We start from the raw sequence: 15,360 nt of genomic DNA, 5'->3' as shown, positions 1-15,360 counted from the left end.
TGTAAATTTTGTTGTAAAAATGAGAAATCACTGGTTAAATTTTAACCCTTGTAACTTCCTAGCAAAAAAAAATTTTGTTCCCAAAATTGTGCTGATGTAAAGTAGACATGTGGGAAATGTTATTTATTAACTATTTTGTGTCACATAACTCTCTGGTTTAACAGAATAAAAATTCAAAATGTGAAAATTGCGAAATGTTCAAAATTTTCGCCAAATTTTCGTTTTTTAACAAATAAACTCAGAAATTAGCTACCTAAATTTTCCACTAACATGAAGCCCAATATGTCTCGAAAAAACAATCTCAGAACCGCTAGGATCCGTTGAAGCGTTCCTGAGTTATTACCTCATAAAGGGACACTGGTCAGAATTGCAAAAAACGGCCAGGTCATTAAGGTCAAAATAGGCTGCGTCATGAAGGGGTTAATAACACGCTGTATCTTCGACCACTGAATATAGTTTCTCAGTCAGAACCTGCCTTATCAAGTACCAACCACTCCTACCTACCTCCCCTGATGACCTCAGGGCTTAGGTACCAAAAAATGTACCTTTAAATACATATGAGACATGGCATATACTACTTTATCTAGTTGGACAATTTAAATTGTGGCCTAAAAGGCAGGCCACACAGCATTGTAAGTGAACGTGTTCGGCACTGCACCATGATGCTGAAATTGTCCCTAATATTTATAGAACCTACACATGTCACAAAAACAATATTCATATCTAGTACTTGGCCCTACATTGCCCTGTGCTGCTTTGAGGTCAGGAAAAGCTTTATTACACAAAAGTATCACCACAACAGTCTGTTTCATGTTTATACTGACCACTCCAAAGGAGGTGGCTGCAACACAGACCCTCTGCTCAACGGGGTTTGTTGACAAATGGGATGAGCTTGTCAGCTTTTTCCCATAGCCCTGCTTCACAAATCATAGTGAAGCCATGTTCCTTTGCTTAATATGATGGTGACAATGGCATCAATTATGACTGATAAACATACTTTTAGCCTTCCGAATAATAACATTGGAGTCTAACCAATAAATATGTGCTCATCTCCTATCCCATAACGTTAATGCAGTCTAAACATTACTAAAGAAGGTTGCAGTCTCATACAAATTTTGCAGAATTCTTTAAAGAGAACGCAGTGGGTTGAATATATGTTGCTTTTTTTTGTAGACTCGTGGATCAATGCCATTTTTCTGGTCTCAGAGACCAAACTTGAAATATAAACCAAAGCCTCAGATCAACAATGCTGTAAATCATGTAAGTATGCATTCATTTTGTGCCACATCCTAAGCATTATATCCCTGTTAAAGGGTAACTAAACATTTGTATTTTTTATGTTGTTGTTTTAATAAAGGGAATCGGATTTTTTTTTTTTTTTTAGTACGATACTAATGGTATCCTGAAATAGGGCTTGTGCAGCCCATTCGGAATATGTAACTTGTATTGCTGTAGTTTCTTTGGACATCATGCTGTTAGCACCGGAGAATTCACAGCCGTACACCTGCTTGTCAAGTATATGTAAGTCCAAAATGATCCAGTAGATGGAAGCGCTTATCTCCTCGCTGAGCGCACACATAGATTGGAGTACAGATGCTGTACAAAACACGTTCTTTCTGTTGCATCTGTACTGAACTCTGATGGAGAAGCTATCCTCTGAGTGTTTTTGAGAGAATTTAGAGAAAAACAGCGTGTAGGAAAAAAACAGGACTTTAAGTTACTGTTTATGCACCTCCCCTTTTGTTGAGTGACTTCACATGGCAACCATCGTTTGTGGCTGATGTTTTTTTTTTTTTTTTGTGCGTGTGCAATGATTTTTCTAATTATTTTAAAAAATATCTTAAATGGGTTGTCGAAGATACATTTTTGAATGCTGCCAAGCTGTTCTCATGATAAACAGACTTTTAATGTACTTTTAAGATAAATTATTTTCCTGTTTTATGTCATGTACAGGGCCGGCGTTTGGCACAGGCAGACCAGGCAGACGCCTGGGGCCCCCACCTACAAAGGGGGCCCCTGCCTCTACAGCCCCTGTATGAAGTGCCCAGAGGGTTTTCAGCAGTGAATAATGCTGTGCATTGCTCTGTAGTCCCAGAGCGTCTCTCCCAAACCCCTCTTGAGCCCCCCTCAGTGCTGTGATTTACTCATGTGGTCCCGGAGCTCTGTGCTGATAGCTGTAGGATCAGGTTTCACAGTCACATACAGCAGCCATCAGCATAGGCTCTGACCACAGTCACTAAATCACTGCTTCTAATCTGACAGGGCGACCTGCTGTCACTACTGTCTGGATGACACAAGAAAGGAATATTGTCTGCTGAATCAGGGCATTTATTATATAGAAATAAATGAATTCCCACGTAAAATAATAACGGTAAACCATACACGTATAGTACAGGTGTGCATAGGAATCCGCGTTTTTGGTGCATTTTTTTTGCAGCCAAAACCTGCTCTTGGCAGTAAAAACACTGCTTTCAAAACACCCATTTTTTTAGGGTATGTGCAGAGGATCCGGAAATGGCAGCCATTTGGATGCAGCGGACATGTACTGCGTCCAAAGTGCTGCCATCTTTTGAACACCGGTGATTCCGCGTGTGTTCATTGATCTGTGTGGAATCACCGCGTCCAATACATTGCACGGGTGAGATCTCTCTTGTGGAGACTCGCGTCTACGCCATATAAATTGACATGCTGGGGTCTGGAGAAACGCGCCGCATGTCCCTCTCCGCAGGTGAGGTGCGGGTGTCAGTGCACGCATAGTAGAGATGGAATTTCTTGAAAACCCATCCACTATACTGTAAGATCTGGCCGCTGCGGGTTGGACGCTGCACAAGTACAGAGCAGCCGACCCGCAGCGTTTACTGATTGTAGACACACACCCTTAGAGCTTTTGTTGTTTGTTTTTTACAGTATGCATTTTATCTACAGTGCATGTTTAATAAAGTTAGTGTTATTCACAAAAAATGCAGCGAAAAACAATGTTGTAACATTTGCAGCATTTTTTAATTCATTGCTTTGTACGGGTGGAAAAAAATTGCTGAAAGCGTAACGCTGCAGATTTAAAAAACGCTGCAGTTGTGAAATTCAGTCAGGGAAAAATAAAAGGGTGTGCAGGAGATTTCTGAAAATCTCAGTTTTTGCTTGTGCTGTAAACTTCTTATTTGCAGAAGGAAAAGCTGCAAAACGTCTGCATATGAACATGGCGAAAAGCTGCTTTTCAAAGTGCCAGCAAAACATAGGAGATTTCCGAAATCTCCTGCAGGCGCTCGTTTGTTTTCTGACTGGATTTCAGAACTGTAGCGCTTTCTAAATCTGTAGCGTGTCACTTCTTTCAGTGTGTTTTCACCCGTAGAAAGCAATGAAAGAATAAAAAAGCTGCAGATACTGCAACGGCATTTTTCACTGCAATTTTTTAAGTGGTTTTGGTGAATTAAACTATTAGGTCAGTATTTGTAATGCAGGAACAGCAGTGGAACAATGAGGCTATGTGCACACGTTGCGGAATCTGCCGTGGATTTTTCCACGCAGATTCCTAAAAATCTGCAGGTAAAACGCCATGTGTTTTACCTGCAGATTTAAGGCGGAATTACCGCATTTTATGTGCATTTTTACACCTGCGGATTCCTATTATGGAGCAGTTGTAAAACGCTGCGGAATCTGCACAAAGAATTGACATGCTGCAGAAAATACAACGCAGCGTTTCTGCTCGGTATTTTCCGCAGCATGTGTACGACGGATTTTATTTTTCATACGTTTACATGGTGCTGTACAATGCATGGAAAACTGCTGCAGATCCACAGTAAAATCTGCAGCGTGTGCACATACCCTGAGAAACACGTCACCACTTCTGTATTTCTCACCTTCCTGGCTTTGGCTTACACATACTGATGTGAAATACTGACCAAATACTGATCGTATGAATGTGGTCTAAAACATACTGTAGACAAAGCAAACATCCTCACTCCAAAAAAAAGCTGAAAAAAGTGCTGCCAACCAACTTTACATTACAGTGGGAGAGGGAACAGGGTCACACTACTCTCTCATTTATGTGCGATCCCTGGAGTGCCGTGTCTTTTGCATTGTTGGAGGGATCACATAGGAAAGTGAAAAGCAAGACCCTATGGGGAGAGACACACTGGGGAAGGAGCATGAGTGATCCAACTTTTTTGAACTGTTCATGGCTGAAGTAGAGAGCTTGGACTCCTAGGCAGTTCTGTCTGGAGTAGACTGTATCTGTAACTCTAGCAGAGTGACATCACAGCCCACATGACCATCATACATGACCAGGGCTGGTTTTAGACAAAGTGGGGCCCTAGGCAAAAATTTAAAGTGGGGCCCCAAATGCTAACATTGTAAAATCACACAAACATTTAGTTTACATTACATAAGCAGGATGCGGATACAGTTGGTGGAGGGGCCTGGAGCCAGTGCTCACACTGTGGCCCCCATATTTAGGGACCTTATATCGGCCAACAGCTCTGCCACTATTAGCTGTATGCAGGGGCGTTGCTAGGGTCAGAAAAGATTGGGGGCCCAAGCCCCAAGACACAGTTGCCCCCAACCCCCTCTTAATTTTTTTTTCTTAACACCACAGATAATACAGTGATAACTTTCTGAGTACAGATAATTTAGTAGATGTCACCTGCAGTCCTATGTAACAGCACAGATAGCAATAGCGTTTCAGAGTAAGACTATGTTCACATGCAGCATTTTTTTCAGTAGCCAAAACCTTTTCTATTAGCATTAAAAATGTTGCGTTCATAACACCTGTTTTTCAGCTTGTTTTGTGGTGTTCTTCACACTTTTTTCAGCTTTTTTTTGGAGTGAGGATGTTTGCTTTGTCTACAGTATGTTTAAGACCACATTCATACGATCAGTATTTGGTCAGTATTTCACATCAGTTTGTGTGGATGACGCATCCCTTCGTCATCCACATAATCTCCCCTGCAACGCGCTGCTGCGCAGACATATATCTCTGTCCTGTTGTAAAATTGCGTGGTCACAGAGAGACTGTGACGTGCAGCTGCTCCAGCGCATGTGCACACATTCGGTGAAGCTGGGTACAGACAGGCGGATTCAGTACTCGCGTACAGGTAGTCTCTCCACACTGCAAAAGCACGGGATTTTACACCAGATTTTAAACAATGTTACTAATGCATATTGCATCACTCGGGACAGTTTAGTTGCTACAAATGACATGATGGGTTCCCTTTAAAATAAGCTCCATAATGAATGTTAAAATGAAAAGAGCAGCAGAATCAGGGGAGCGAAGGGGTTTTTACAAGAAATTTAACACGATTTTTTTGAGTAATTTATAGGCTCTCTTTATTGGTACGAGTACGAACAAAAAATCAGATCATAGGCAAAAAACTTCAGCACCTAAAAGACTATGGAGAACGAAGATCATGATGTAATAAGTGAATATTTTATTTTGATCTGTTTCCACCAAAAATGGCCTTGATCAAGGGCACCTAAAGTGCATATAGGTACCATCATAGATATGTTAGCACATATAATGTGGTAAACACAGACAATACAAAAAAATGTGCAAAAATTGCAGTTGTGCTCAAATGTTTACATACCCCGGCACAATTTTTGCTTTCTTGGACTTTTTTCAGAGAATATGAATGATTCTCAACGATCAATGATCCTAAAGAATGATTCAGTGATCCTCAACCTACTGAATCGCCCCACAACCAACTCTACCCTCTCCTAGTGTATCCTCACCCATCCCCGTAGACTGTGAGCCCTCGCGGGCAGTCTTCTCTCCTTCTGTACCTGTTAGTGCCTTGTTTTTGCTCATGTTTATTGTATTTGTCTATATTTGCCGCCTTTTCACATGTAAAGCGCCACGGAATAAATGGCGCTATAAAAAATGTATATTAACACCAAAACTTTTTCTCCATTCATGGTTAGTGGTTGGGTGAAGCCATTTTTTGTCAAACTACTGTGTTTTCTCTTTTTAAATCATAATGACAACTTAAAACATCCAAATGACCCTGATCAAAAGTTTACATACCCTGGTGATTTTAGCCTGATAACATGCACAGAAGTTGACATAAATGGGTTTGAATGGCTACTAAAGGTACTCACCTGTTTGCTTGTAATCAGTGTGTGTGTATAAAAGCTGAGTGAGTTTCTGGGATCCAGACAAACTCTAGCATCTTTCATCCAGCCAATGGCGTTTCTGGATTGAGTCATGGCGAAAGCAAAAGAATTGTCAACAGATCTACGGGAAAAGGTAGTTGAACTGTATAAAACAGGTAAGGGATACAAAAAGTTATCCAAGGAATTGATAGTGCCAGTCAGCAGCGTTCAAACTGTGATTAACAAATGGAAAATGAGGGGCTCTGTAAAAACAAAACCATGGTCAGGTAGACCAAGAAAAATTTCATCCACAACTGCCAGGAAAATTGTTCGGAATGCAAAGAAAAACTTACAAATACAATCAGCTGAAATACAGAACTCTCTGAAAACTAGCAGTGTGGCGGTTTCAAGATGCACAGTAAGGAGGCACTTGAAGAAAAATGGACTGAAGAAAGCCATTACTGCACAAATGCCACAAAGTAGCTCGCCTACAATACGCAAAACCGTAGAGAGACAAGCCTCAAAACTTCTGGAACAAGGTAATTTGGAGTGAGGAGCCCAAAATTGAACTTTTTGGCCACAACCATAAACGTCACATTTGGAGAGAGGTCAACAAGGCCTATCGTGAAAAGAACACCATTTCTACTGTAAAGCACGGAGGCGGATCGCTGATGTATTGGGGATGTGTGAGCTACAAAGGAAGCGGAAACTTGATCAAAGTTGAAAGATGAATGCAGCACGTTATCAGCAAATACTGGAGGTAAATTTTCACTCATGTCTGGAAGCTGCGCATGGTACGTACTTGGACGTTGCAACATGTCAATTATCCAAAACACAAGGCCAAGTTGACCAGTCATTGCCCACAGCAGAACAAAGTGAAGGTTCTGGAGTGGCCATCTCAGTCTCCTGACCTCAATATCATTGAGCCACTCTGAGAAGATCTCAAGAGTGCAGATCATACTAGACAGCCCATGAATTTACAGAACTGGAGGCTTTTTGCCAAGAAGAGTGGGCAGCTTTACCATCTGAGAAAATAAAGAACCTCATCCACAACTACCACAAAAGACTTCAAGTTGTAATTAATGTTAGAGGGGGCAAGACACGGTATTAAGAAATGGGGTATGTAAACTTTTTAAAGAGAAAACAGTTTAATAATAAACGGTTCGCCCAACCACTAACCATGAATGGAGAAAACGTTTTGCTTACATCATTCATATTCTCTGAAAAAAGGCCAAGAAAGCAAAAATTCTGCCGGGGAATCTAAACTATTGAGCACAACTATATATGCAAAAAAACCAGGGTCGTTGACAATAATAAATAATAAACAGGTAATACATGATTAAGTAAAATGGCGTGGGGGTGTCATTTCTGGAGAAGGGAAAAAGTGGGGGTGGAGGGATCAGGATTACATAGGGTCAAATAGCATAATGAAATCTGGCATACTAATTAGAAAACTGCTTACAACAGACATATGGTAAATCAGATTAGAACAAACCAGCAGAATCATCAAAGTATAGTAGTCAAATGCATTGAGGTATAGGCAGAGGAGACCTAAAAGTAAGAGAGATCATACTTTATTATTATTTTGATCATAGTTTGATTTGCATAATCGACCCGATTCTCTCGGATGAGAGAATAAACAGTCTTGGGTTCAGATCCCACCAAAGACAACATCTGCAAGGAGTTTGTATACTCTCCCGATGTTTCCACACTCGAGACATACTGATAGGGATTTTAAATTGTGAGCCCCATTTGGGACAGCGATGGTAAAGCGCTGTAGAATATGATGGTACTATATACTATATATACTATATGATAATAGGTGCTTTGTTTTTCATGTTTTTTTAGATGGATGGATTTCAGCGACATTTTGACTCTCAGATAATTAGTTACGGAAAACAAGTTATCATTAACTTGGTAAGTGTTTAGAATTTGTTTTGAGTTGACGGCATTTCCATCTAATATAAAAGGAAGCAACTTGTATGTCGTATCCTTGTCCACTTCTGAAAAGCTGCTGAAATTTATTTTCATTATATTCTGCAATTAAATATTTCAAATCTTTTAACGTCTCAGGGGAGACCTCATTTATATGTATAAATATATTTGTGGTCAGTACAAAGAATTGGTACACAACTTGTTCCTTCCAAAGACCGTACCAAGGACCAGGGGGCACTCCTTTTTGGGGGAATGCCCTACTAAAAGAGTTGGTAGTAATGGCAGACACTGACAGCCTGTAACCCCTTTACCACCCGAGACATATCCATACGTCCCTGTGACCTGGTACTTACTGACCTGGGACGTATGGACACGTCCTGGCGATTTTGCATGCGAGATCGCCGCCGGGTGTCAGCTGATTCCCGCACTGCTACCGGCACTTTAACCCCCTAAATGCTGCAATCTAACTCGATTGCAGCATTTTGGGAGCAGGCACAGGGAAGAAGGCCCTCTGCCCTATGATCGGAGACCTCGCAATGTCATCGCGGGGTTCCTATTGTTGCCATGGTGACCTGATGTCCTCATGAGCTAGCAAAATTACTTGTTCATTTGCAGTGTAAGATGAAGCAACTTTTTCAGTGGAGAGCTGACAGTTTGCATAGCATAGGAATGCTCCTGCATCTCTATATTATACAAGCTATCAACCTGCAAAAGATGTGGGACAAAGTAAAAAAGTTGCTTAAAAAAAAAAAAAAAAAAAATGGTAGCAATATAATCTATCTATCATATATATATATATATATATATATATATATATATATATATATATATATATATATATATATATATATATATATATATAACCCATGAATAAATATTTCTATGAAAAAAAAAAAGACCTATGAAACTGTCCCACTAGTTAACCCCTTTAGTGAAGACCATAAAAAGGCAAAAAAATGTTTTATCATACCACCGAACAAAAGTTGGAATAAAACGTGATCAAAAAGACAATTAAAAATGGTACATCATCTTGTCCCGCAAAGAACAAGCTGTCATACAGCTCCATCAGCGGAAAAATAGTTATAATTATTTTTTTCTATTAAATAGCTTTTATGTCAAAGCGCCAAAACATAAAAAAGATATAAATGGGGTATCTCTGTAATTGTACTGACTCAAAGAAAAAAAACTGCCTTATCAATTTTACCACATGTGGAATGACATAAACAAAAAAAAAAATCTTGAAGTGATGGTTTTTGTTCATTCTGCGTCCCATAAATCGGAATAGAAAGCGATCAAAAGATGTCATTTATCTGAAAATGGTACCAATAAAAAAAATCAACTTGTCCCACAAAAAAACAAGCAGTCATATGACTCTGTGGGCTGAAATATGGAAAAATTATAGCTCTCAAAATATGGTGATGCACAAACTAGTTTTTGCAATAAAAAGCATTTTTTGATGTGTGACATCAGCCAAGGATAAGACCATATAAACCTGGTATCGCTATAATCACACCGACCCAAGAAATAAAATCGCAATATCACTTATAATACACAAGGAAAGTAGTAAAAAAATTAAAACCAATTCTTTGCTTGCTATTGATTTGTTCATTCTGCCTCCCAAAGATCGCAGTAAGGCTTGGCGCACATTTATCCTGTGCTCTGCGTTGAGAACTTACCCTGGATTTTTCATGTAAACCTCTGAAATGTGTAATTCAGACAGAACTCCTGTCGGAAGATTCCCTATAATGAGGCGAATGGAGGAACTGTGGACACAATAGGATCTGTGATCCAGCGGTGTCCGTCTTTTTAAGATTGCATAAAAGTGCTGTCGGACACGGTTTTCTTTACTTCAGAAAAGTACACTTATGAATAGATGATTATAGTGATTGGGTCCCTCGGGGGTTTCATCTGAATCGTGTCACTCAGAGATTTAGATGGAATCCCCCATGTCAGTGCTCAGCGTAGAGCGCCGGATAAATGTGATCCCAAACATTATGTAAAATGTTCCTAATAAAACTTCAACTCAATCCACAAAAAAAGCAAGTCCCCATTCGGGTCCGTCATCTGCTAACAGAAGTATAGGGGCTTCCACGTTACAGGTAGCACAAAGGCTCTGGAAAAGCAAAATGGCTCCTCGTTCCTAAAAAGAAATTCAGCAAATTCTGTGCTCTCAAATCCAAATATCCCCTTCCCTTCTGAGTCCCACGGTGTACCTAAACCACATTTAACATCCACATGTTTGTAATTTCTGAAGTGATGAGCCCACCTAACTTACGGGTGCATGTCTCCTGAAGTATGAGCTGGGCATAACGTACTGGTCGCTAGAAGGTGCTGGTCACTACAAGGGCAGTTTGCAAATTTTACTCAGCAACATTCATTGCGGCTTGATTCTGAAAAGCACCCATGGAGTCATAATCGTAACTACACCTGTGGATAAATTCCCAAAGGGGTATAATTTTCAAAATGGGGTCACTTGAAGGAGCGATTTTTCTCTTCTAGTACTTGGGGGATTTGTATATGGAGTCCGCAAACTATTCTAGGAACATCAGCTCTCCAGGAGGCAAATAGCATGCTGTCCCTCCCGAGTGTCTCCATATGGCTAAGCAGTACTGCTATCCTGGCAACTCGGGGACTCTTCCATTGGGTCATGGCACCTACAAACCATAAAGTTAAAATCTCCACAATAGAATGGCGCTCCTTCCCTTCTGAGCTTACTTTGCACTATGCGTGAAAAATATTTAGCAATTACATGTAGGGGATTGGCATACTGAGGAAAAAATGGAACTCGGTTTTCTGTAAAAAAAAATTTCCTATTAGCCCTTAGAAAAATGAAAACTTGGGGCTAAAACCTTATTTTAGTGGTAAACGTGTAATTTATTCTTTAACTGCTCAATGGGATACATTTCTGTGAGGCACATGTGATGTTAGTGTGACGCCCCAGGGTCCTGGTTGTCACAGTGGCATTGCTTTCATCATGGGGAGAGTGTTGTCATGCTTGAAAGGGATGGAAGATTTCCTTTTAACAGGTAATTGGCACATACAACACTATTCTGACTTCAGGCCAGAAGTGGGAGCTCTACACCCAAAATCAGGAGAGCAGCTCTCTTTGGTCGAGAGGAGGAGTTAGTTGCTAGGCAGATGGGGAGATTTAGACAGTTGGTGCCTGACAGGAGACTGGAGCATTCTGAGGCAGAAGGACTGTTGAGGGGCCGTGCAGCCTGAAGAGCTGTAGCTCCTAGATACCGAGATACAGAAGGAAAAACAGCCTTTAGCTAAAGTGCCAGAGAGCGAAGCACAGGCGAGGACAGCAGCGAACAGACTGTCTGCCTGGCAAAGCGCAGACACCACTAGCCGGAAGACCAAGGCTTTTGTGGGACTCTAAGACACATAGTAGAAACCGGTGGGACAGCTAGACTACATGTAACCTGTCCGCCCTAACACCCAGGAGACACAGTGACCCATAGAGCCCGGGTATGATAGAGATCGTGTAAAAAGGCTCGAGTCACCTGTCATACGGGATTGTGTCCCACTTCATTAAAGGACAGAGATAACTGAGAGGACCTTGCTAAGAAGCCATAGGCAGTAAGGAACTACACCACAGCGCTAGAAGGAAGGCTTTTAACTCCACCTGGTAAAGCTGGACTCTGAACTCGCTTCCAAGCCGGCCGGACCCTGCCTGTACCTGTGATCTAGTACCCTGGACAGTGGCTGCCTTCTACCATCAGTAAATCAGGTAAAAAGACTGCACAGCTGTGTCCTTCGTCCTTTACTGCACCACTTACCATCTTCCATCTATTCACCGGGAGCCCTGGGGACCTACTTCGCCTGTGGGAAGTTATACCATCCAGCTGCCATAACATCACCCCAGAGGACCTCTTTAAGCAGCGTCGGTCCCCACTGACCGAATACCACAGGTGGCGTCACGAACATTCCTAATTTCCACAACCCCCTTAAAGACCTTCCCTTTAACATGGGTGCCCAGGGCCACGGACCGGATCGCCGCCACCGTGACATGTCCCACGTTTTGAACAGCTGACATGTGCCCGCAATAGCGGCGGGTGAAATCGCGATTCACCCGCCGCTTTTAACTAGTTAAATGCCGCTGTCAAATGCGGACAGCGGCATTTAACCGGCACTTCCGGACGCACATCGCCGACCCCCGTCACATGATCGGGGGTCAGCGATGCTTCAGGATAGTAACCATAGAGGTCCTTGAGACCTCTATGGTTACTGATGCCGGCTTCCTGTGACCCCACCCTGTGGAAGGCGCTCATAGCAAGCCTGTAATTAAGCTACATAGCAGAGATCTGATGATCGCTGCTATGTAGCAGAGCCGATCAGGCTATTGAAGCATGGCAAAAGTAAAAAAAAAAAAAATATAAAATTTTAAATCGCCCCCCTTTCTCCCCATTCAAAATAAAACAATTTAAAAAAATCAAACCTACACATATTTGGTACCGCCACATTCAGAATCGCCCGATCTATCAATAAAAAAAAAAAGCATCGCTAAACAGAGTAGCGAAAAAAAAATTCGAAACGCCAGAATTACGGGTTTTTTTTGTCGCCGCGACATTGCATTAAAATGCAATATCGGGCTATCAAAAGAACGTGTCTGCACCAAAATTGTATCATTAAAAACATCAGCTTGGCACGCAAAAAATAAGCCCTCACCCAATCCGAGATCACGAAAAATGGAAACGCTACGGGTATTGGAAAATTGCGCATTTTTTTTTTTTTTTTTTTTTTTTTTTTTTTAAGCAAAGTTTAATATTTTTTTTTTACCACCTAGATAAAACGTAATCTAGACATGTTTAGTGTGTATGAACTCGTACTGACATGGAGAATCATACTGGCAGGTCAGTTTTAGCATTTAGTGAACCTAGCAAAAAAGGCAAACAAAAAACAAGTGTGGGATTGCACTTTTTTTGCAATTTCACCGCACTTGGAATTTTTTCCCCGTTTTCTGTTACACGACATGCTAAAACCAATGATGTCGTTCAAAAGTGCAACTTGTCCCGCAAAAAATAAGCCCTCACATGGCCATATTGATGGAAAAATAAAAAAGTTATGGCTCTGGGAAGGATGGGAGCGAAAAACGAGAACGCAAAAACGGAAAAGGGCAAGGTCTTGAAGGGGTTAAGTACCGGACCCGGTACCGAATACCCCACTGTCCTGACAGGCAACTCATTAAGTCTACGTTCACATTTGCGGTCGGCGCCGCAGCGTCGGGCGCCGCAGCGTCGCCGCATGCGTCATGCGCCCCTATATTTAACATGGGGGCGCATGGACATGCGTCACACTTGCGTTTTGCGCCGCATGCGTCCCTGCGGCGCCCGCGTCCGGGCGCAGAGGACGCAGCAAGTTGCATTTTTGCTGCGTCCAAAATGAATTAAAAAAGGACGCATGCGGCGCAAAACGCAGCGTTGTGCATTCGTTTGGCTGCGTTTTTGTTTGCGTTGTGCGTTGCGGCGCCGACGCTGCGGCGCACAACGCAAATGTGAACGTAGCCTAATATGATCACTGCACTACTACCATAGTTGAATTCAATGGGGATTGTAGTTTGTAAAATGAGTTTATATATGGGGGGTTTCTGTTGTTCTGACTCCTTAGGGGCTCTACCAATGTGATATGGCACCCTCAAACCATTCAAGCAAAATCTGAACTCCAGTATGTCGCTTTTTTTTGCCTTCTAAGCTGTGCACTGTGCTTCAAAAGGAGTATTTACCCACATATCGGGTATCTGGGTACTCACGAGAAATTGCACAACAAATTGTATGATGCTATTTTTCCTGTTACTCTTATGAAAATGAAAAAAATTGGCACTAAAATATCATTTTTATGGAGAAAAGGTTTTTCTTTTTTTTTTTTTCTTTTTGAAGGCTCAACTTTATAAACTTCTGTGATGCACCTGAGTGTTCAATGTGCTTTCCACACATCTAGATCAGTTCCCTTAGGGGTCTAGTTTCCAAAAATGTAACTTGTGGGAGATTTTCACTGTTTAAGCACATTAAGGATTCTCCAAATGCGACATGGCGTCCGCTAATTGTTCATCAAATTTTGCATTCAAAAAGTCAAATGACGCTCCTTCCAAGCTCTGCCATGCGCTCAAACATTGGGTTTCCCCCACATATGAGGTATTGGCGTGCTTAGGATTAATTGCTCAACAAATTCAGGGGCCCATTTTTTTCATTTTGCCCTTGTGAAAAAAAAAATTGAGGTCTAAAGTACATTTAAAAAAAAAAGTAAAATGGTCATTTTATTTTTCCCAAATTCCAGAAACACCTAAAGAGTTAATTAGCTTGTTGAATGTGGTTTTGAACACTTTGAGGGGTGCAGTATTTAGAGTAGTGAGTTGGTATTTTCTGTCATGTAGATGCCTCACTCCAAATGTGTCATTTCAAATGTGAATTGGTCCCTAAAAAAAAAAAGGTTCGTAAATTTTGTTTGCGGAATGAGAAATCGCTGGTCAACTTTTAAGCCTTAAAGGGCCACTGTCGCCCCCTCCAGCCGTTATAAACTAAAAGAGCCACCTTGTGCAGCAGTAATGCTGCATTCTAACAAGGTGGCTCTTTTAGTTTTTGGTGCATGTGTTCCCAAAATAAAGCGTTTTATAACTTCTCCAAAATACCTGTCTTTTGCCAGGGAGGCAGGTCCTCACCCCCCTGCTTGAAACGACACACTGCCGTCGCTCAAATCTTCAGGGGCGCCGGGCACCGCCCCCTCCGCTCTGTATTCGCATGAAATCCGGCGCCTGCGCTGTGTAGTACTGTCTGGTGCAGGCGCCAGGGGCAGAGCTCTGCTTTACATTAGTGTCTTTTTTGTGCCTTTATACCCCACCTATGCTGCCGAAATACCTTTCTAAAGTCGCCGTTTTGGGCTGTCACTCACGCTGGTCTGGTCATATGGGCGTGGTGAAATCGCTGTTTCTTCCCCCAGATCTTGCTTATCTGTCCGTTGGTGGCGTAGTGGTTTGCTCATGTCCAGCTGCCGAATCCACTGCGCAGGTGAAGGAAAAGAGCGCGATCTGCGCTATTCCCCTGGTGATTGGTGGGGGCGGCCATCTTCCTGAGGCCGCGCGTGCGCAGATGGAGTGCTCTGCTGCACGGGGCTTCAGGAAAATGGCCGCGGGATGCTGCGCGTGCGCAGATGGAGATCGCGGCGGCCATTTTCCTGAAGCCGAGTTCGCATCTACTATATAATTGTCTAAGGGTACTTCCGTCTTTCTGTCGCGGTTATTCGTTCGCTGATTGGTCTTTGCAGCTGCTGCCGCGACCAATCAGCGACGCGCACAGTCCGGAAAAAAATGGCCGCTCCTTACTCCCCGCACTCACTGCCCGGCGC

At 42.1% G+C, this 15,360-nt stretch overlaps 1 protein-coding gene across 5 annotated transcripts in view; it reads left to right on the top strand.

The window, feature by feature from the left end:
• The window catches only part of SACM1L (SAC1 like phosphatidylinositide phosphatase), a 573,015-nt gene that overhangs the window by 271,486 nt on the left and 286,169 nt on the right, over positions 1–15,360 (top strand). For all 5 annotated transcript variants that reach the window (XM_077269423.1, XM_077269421.1, XM_077269419.1 and 2 more), the window contains 2 exons: positions 1,174–1,260; positions 7,933–8,001. In XM_077269423.1, the coding sequence (XP_077125538.1) occupies positions 1,174–1,260; positions 7,933–8,001 (156 nt within the window). The remainder of the gene's footprint in view (positions 1–1,173; positions 1,261–7,932; positions 8,002–15,360) is intronic.

Source organism: Ranitomeya variabilis, chromosome 6 (assembly GCF_051348905.1).
Source record: "Ranitomeya variabilis isolate aRanVar5 chromosome 6, aRanVar5.hap1, whole genome shotgun sequence".
Taxonomy (NCBI): Eukaryota; Metazoa; Chordata; class Amphibia; order Anura; family Dendrobatidae; genus Ranitomeya; species Ranitomeya variabilis.
This window is presented reverse-complemented; position numbering and strand designations above follow the sequence as displayed.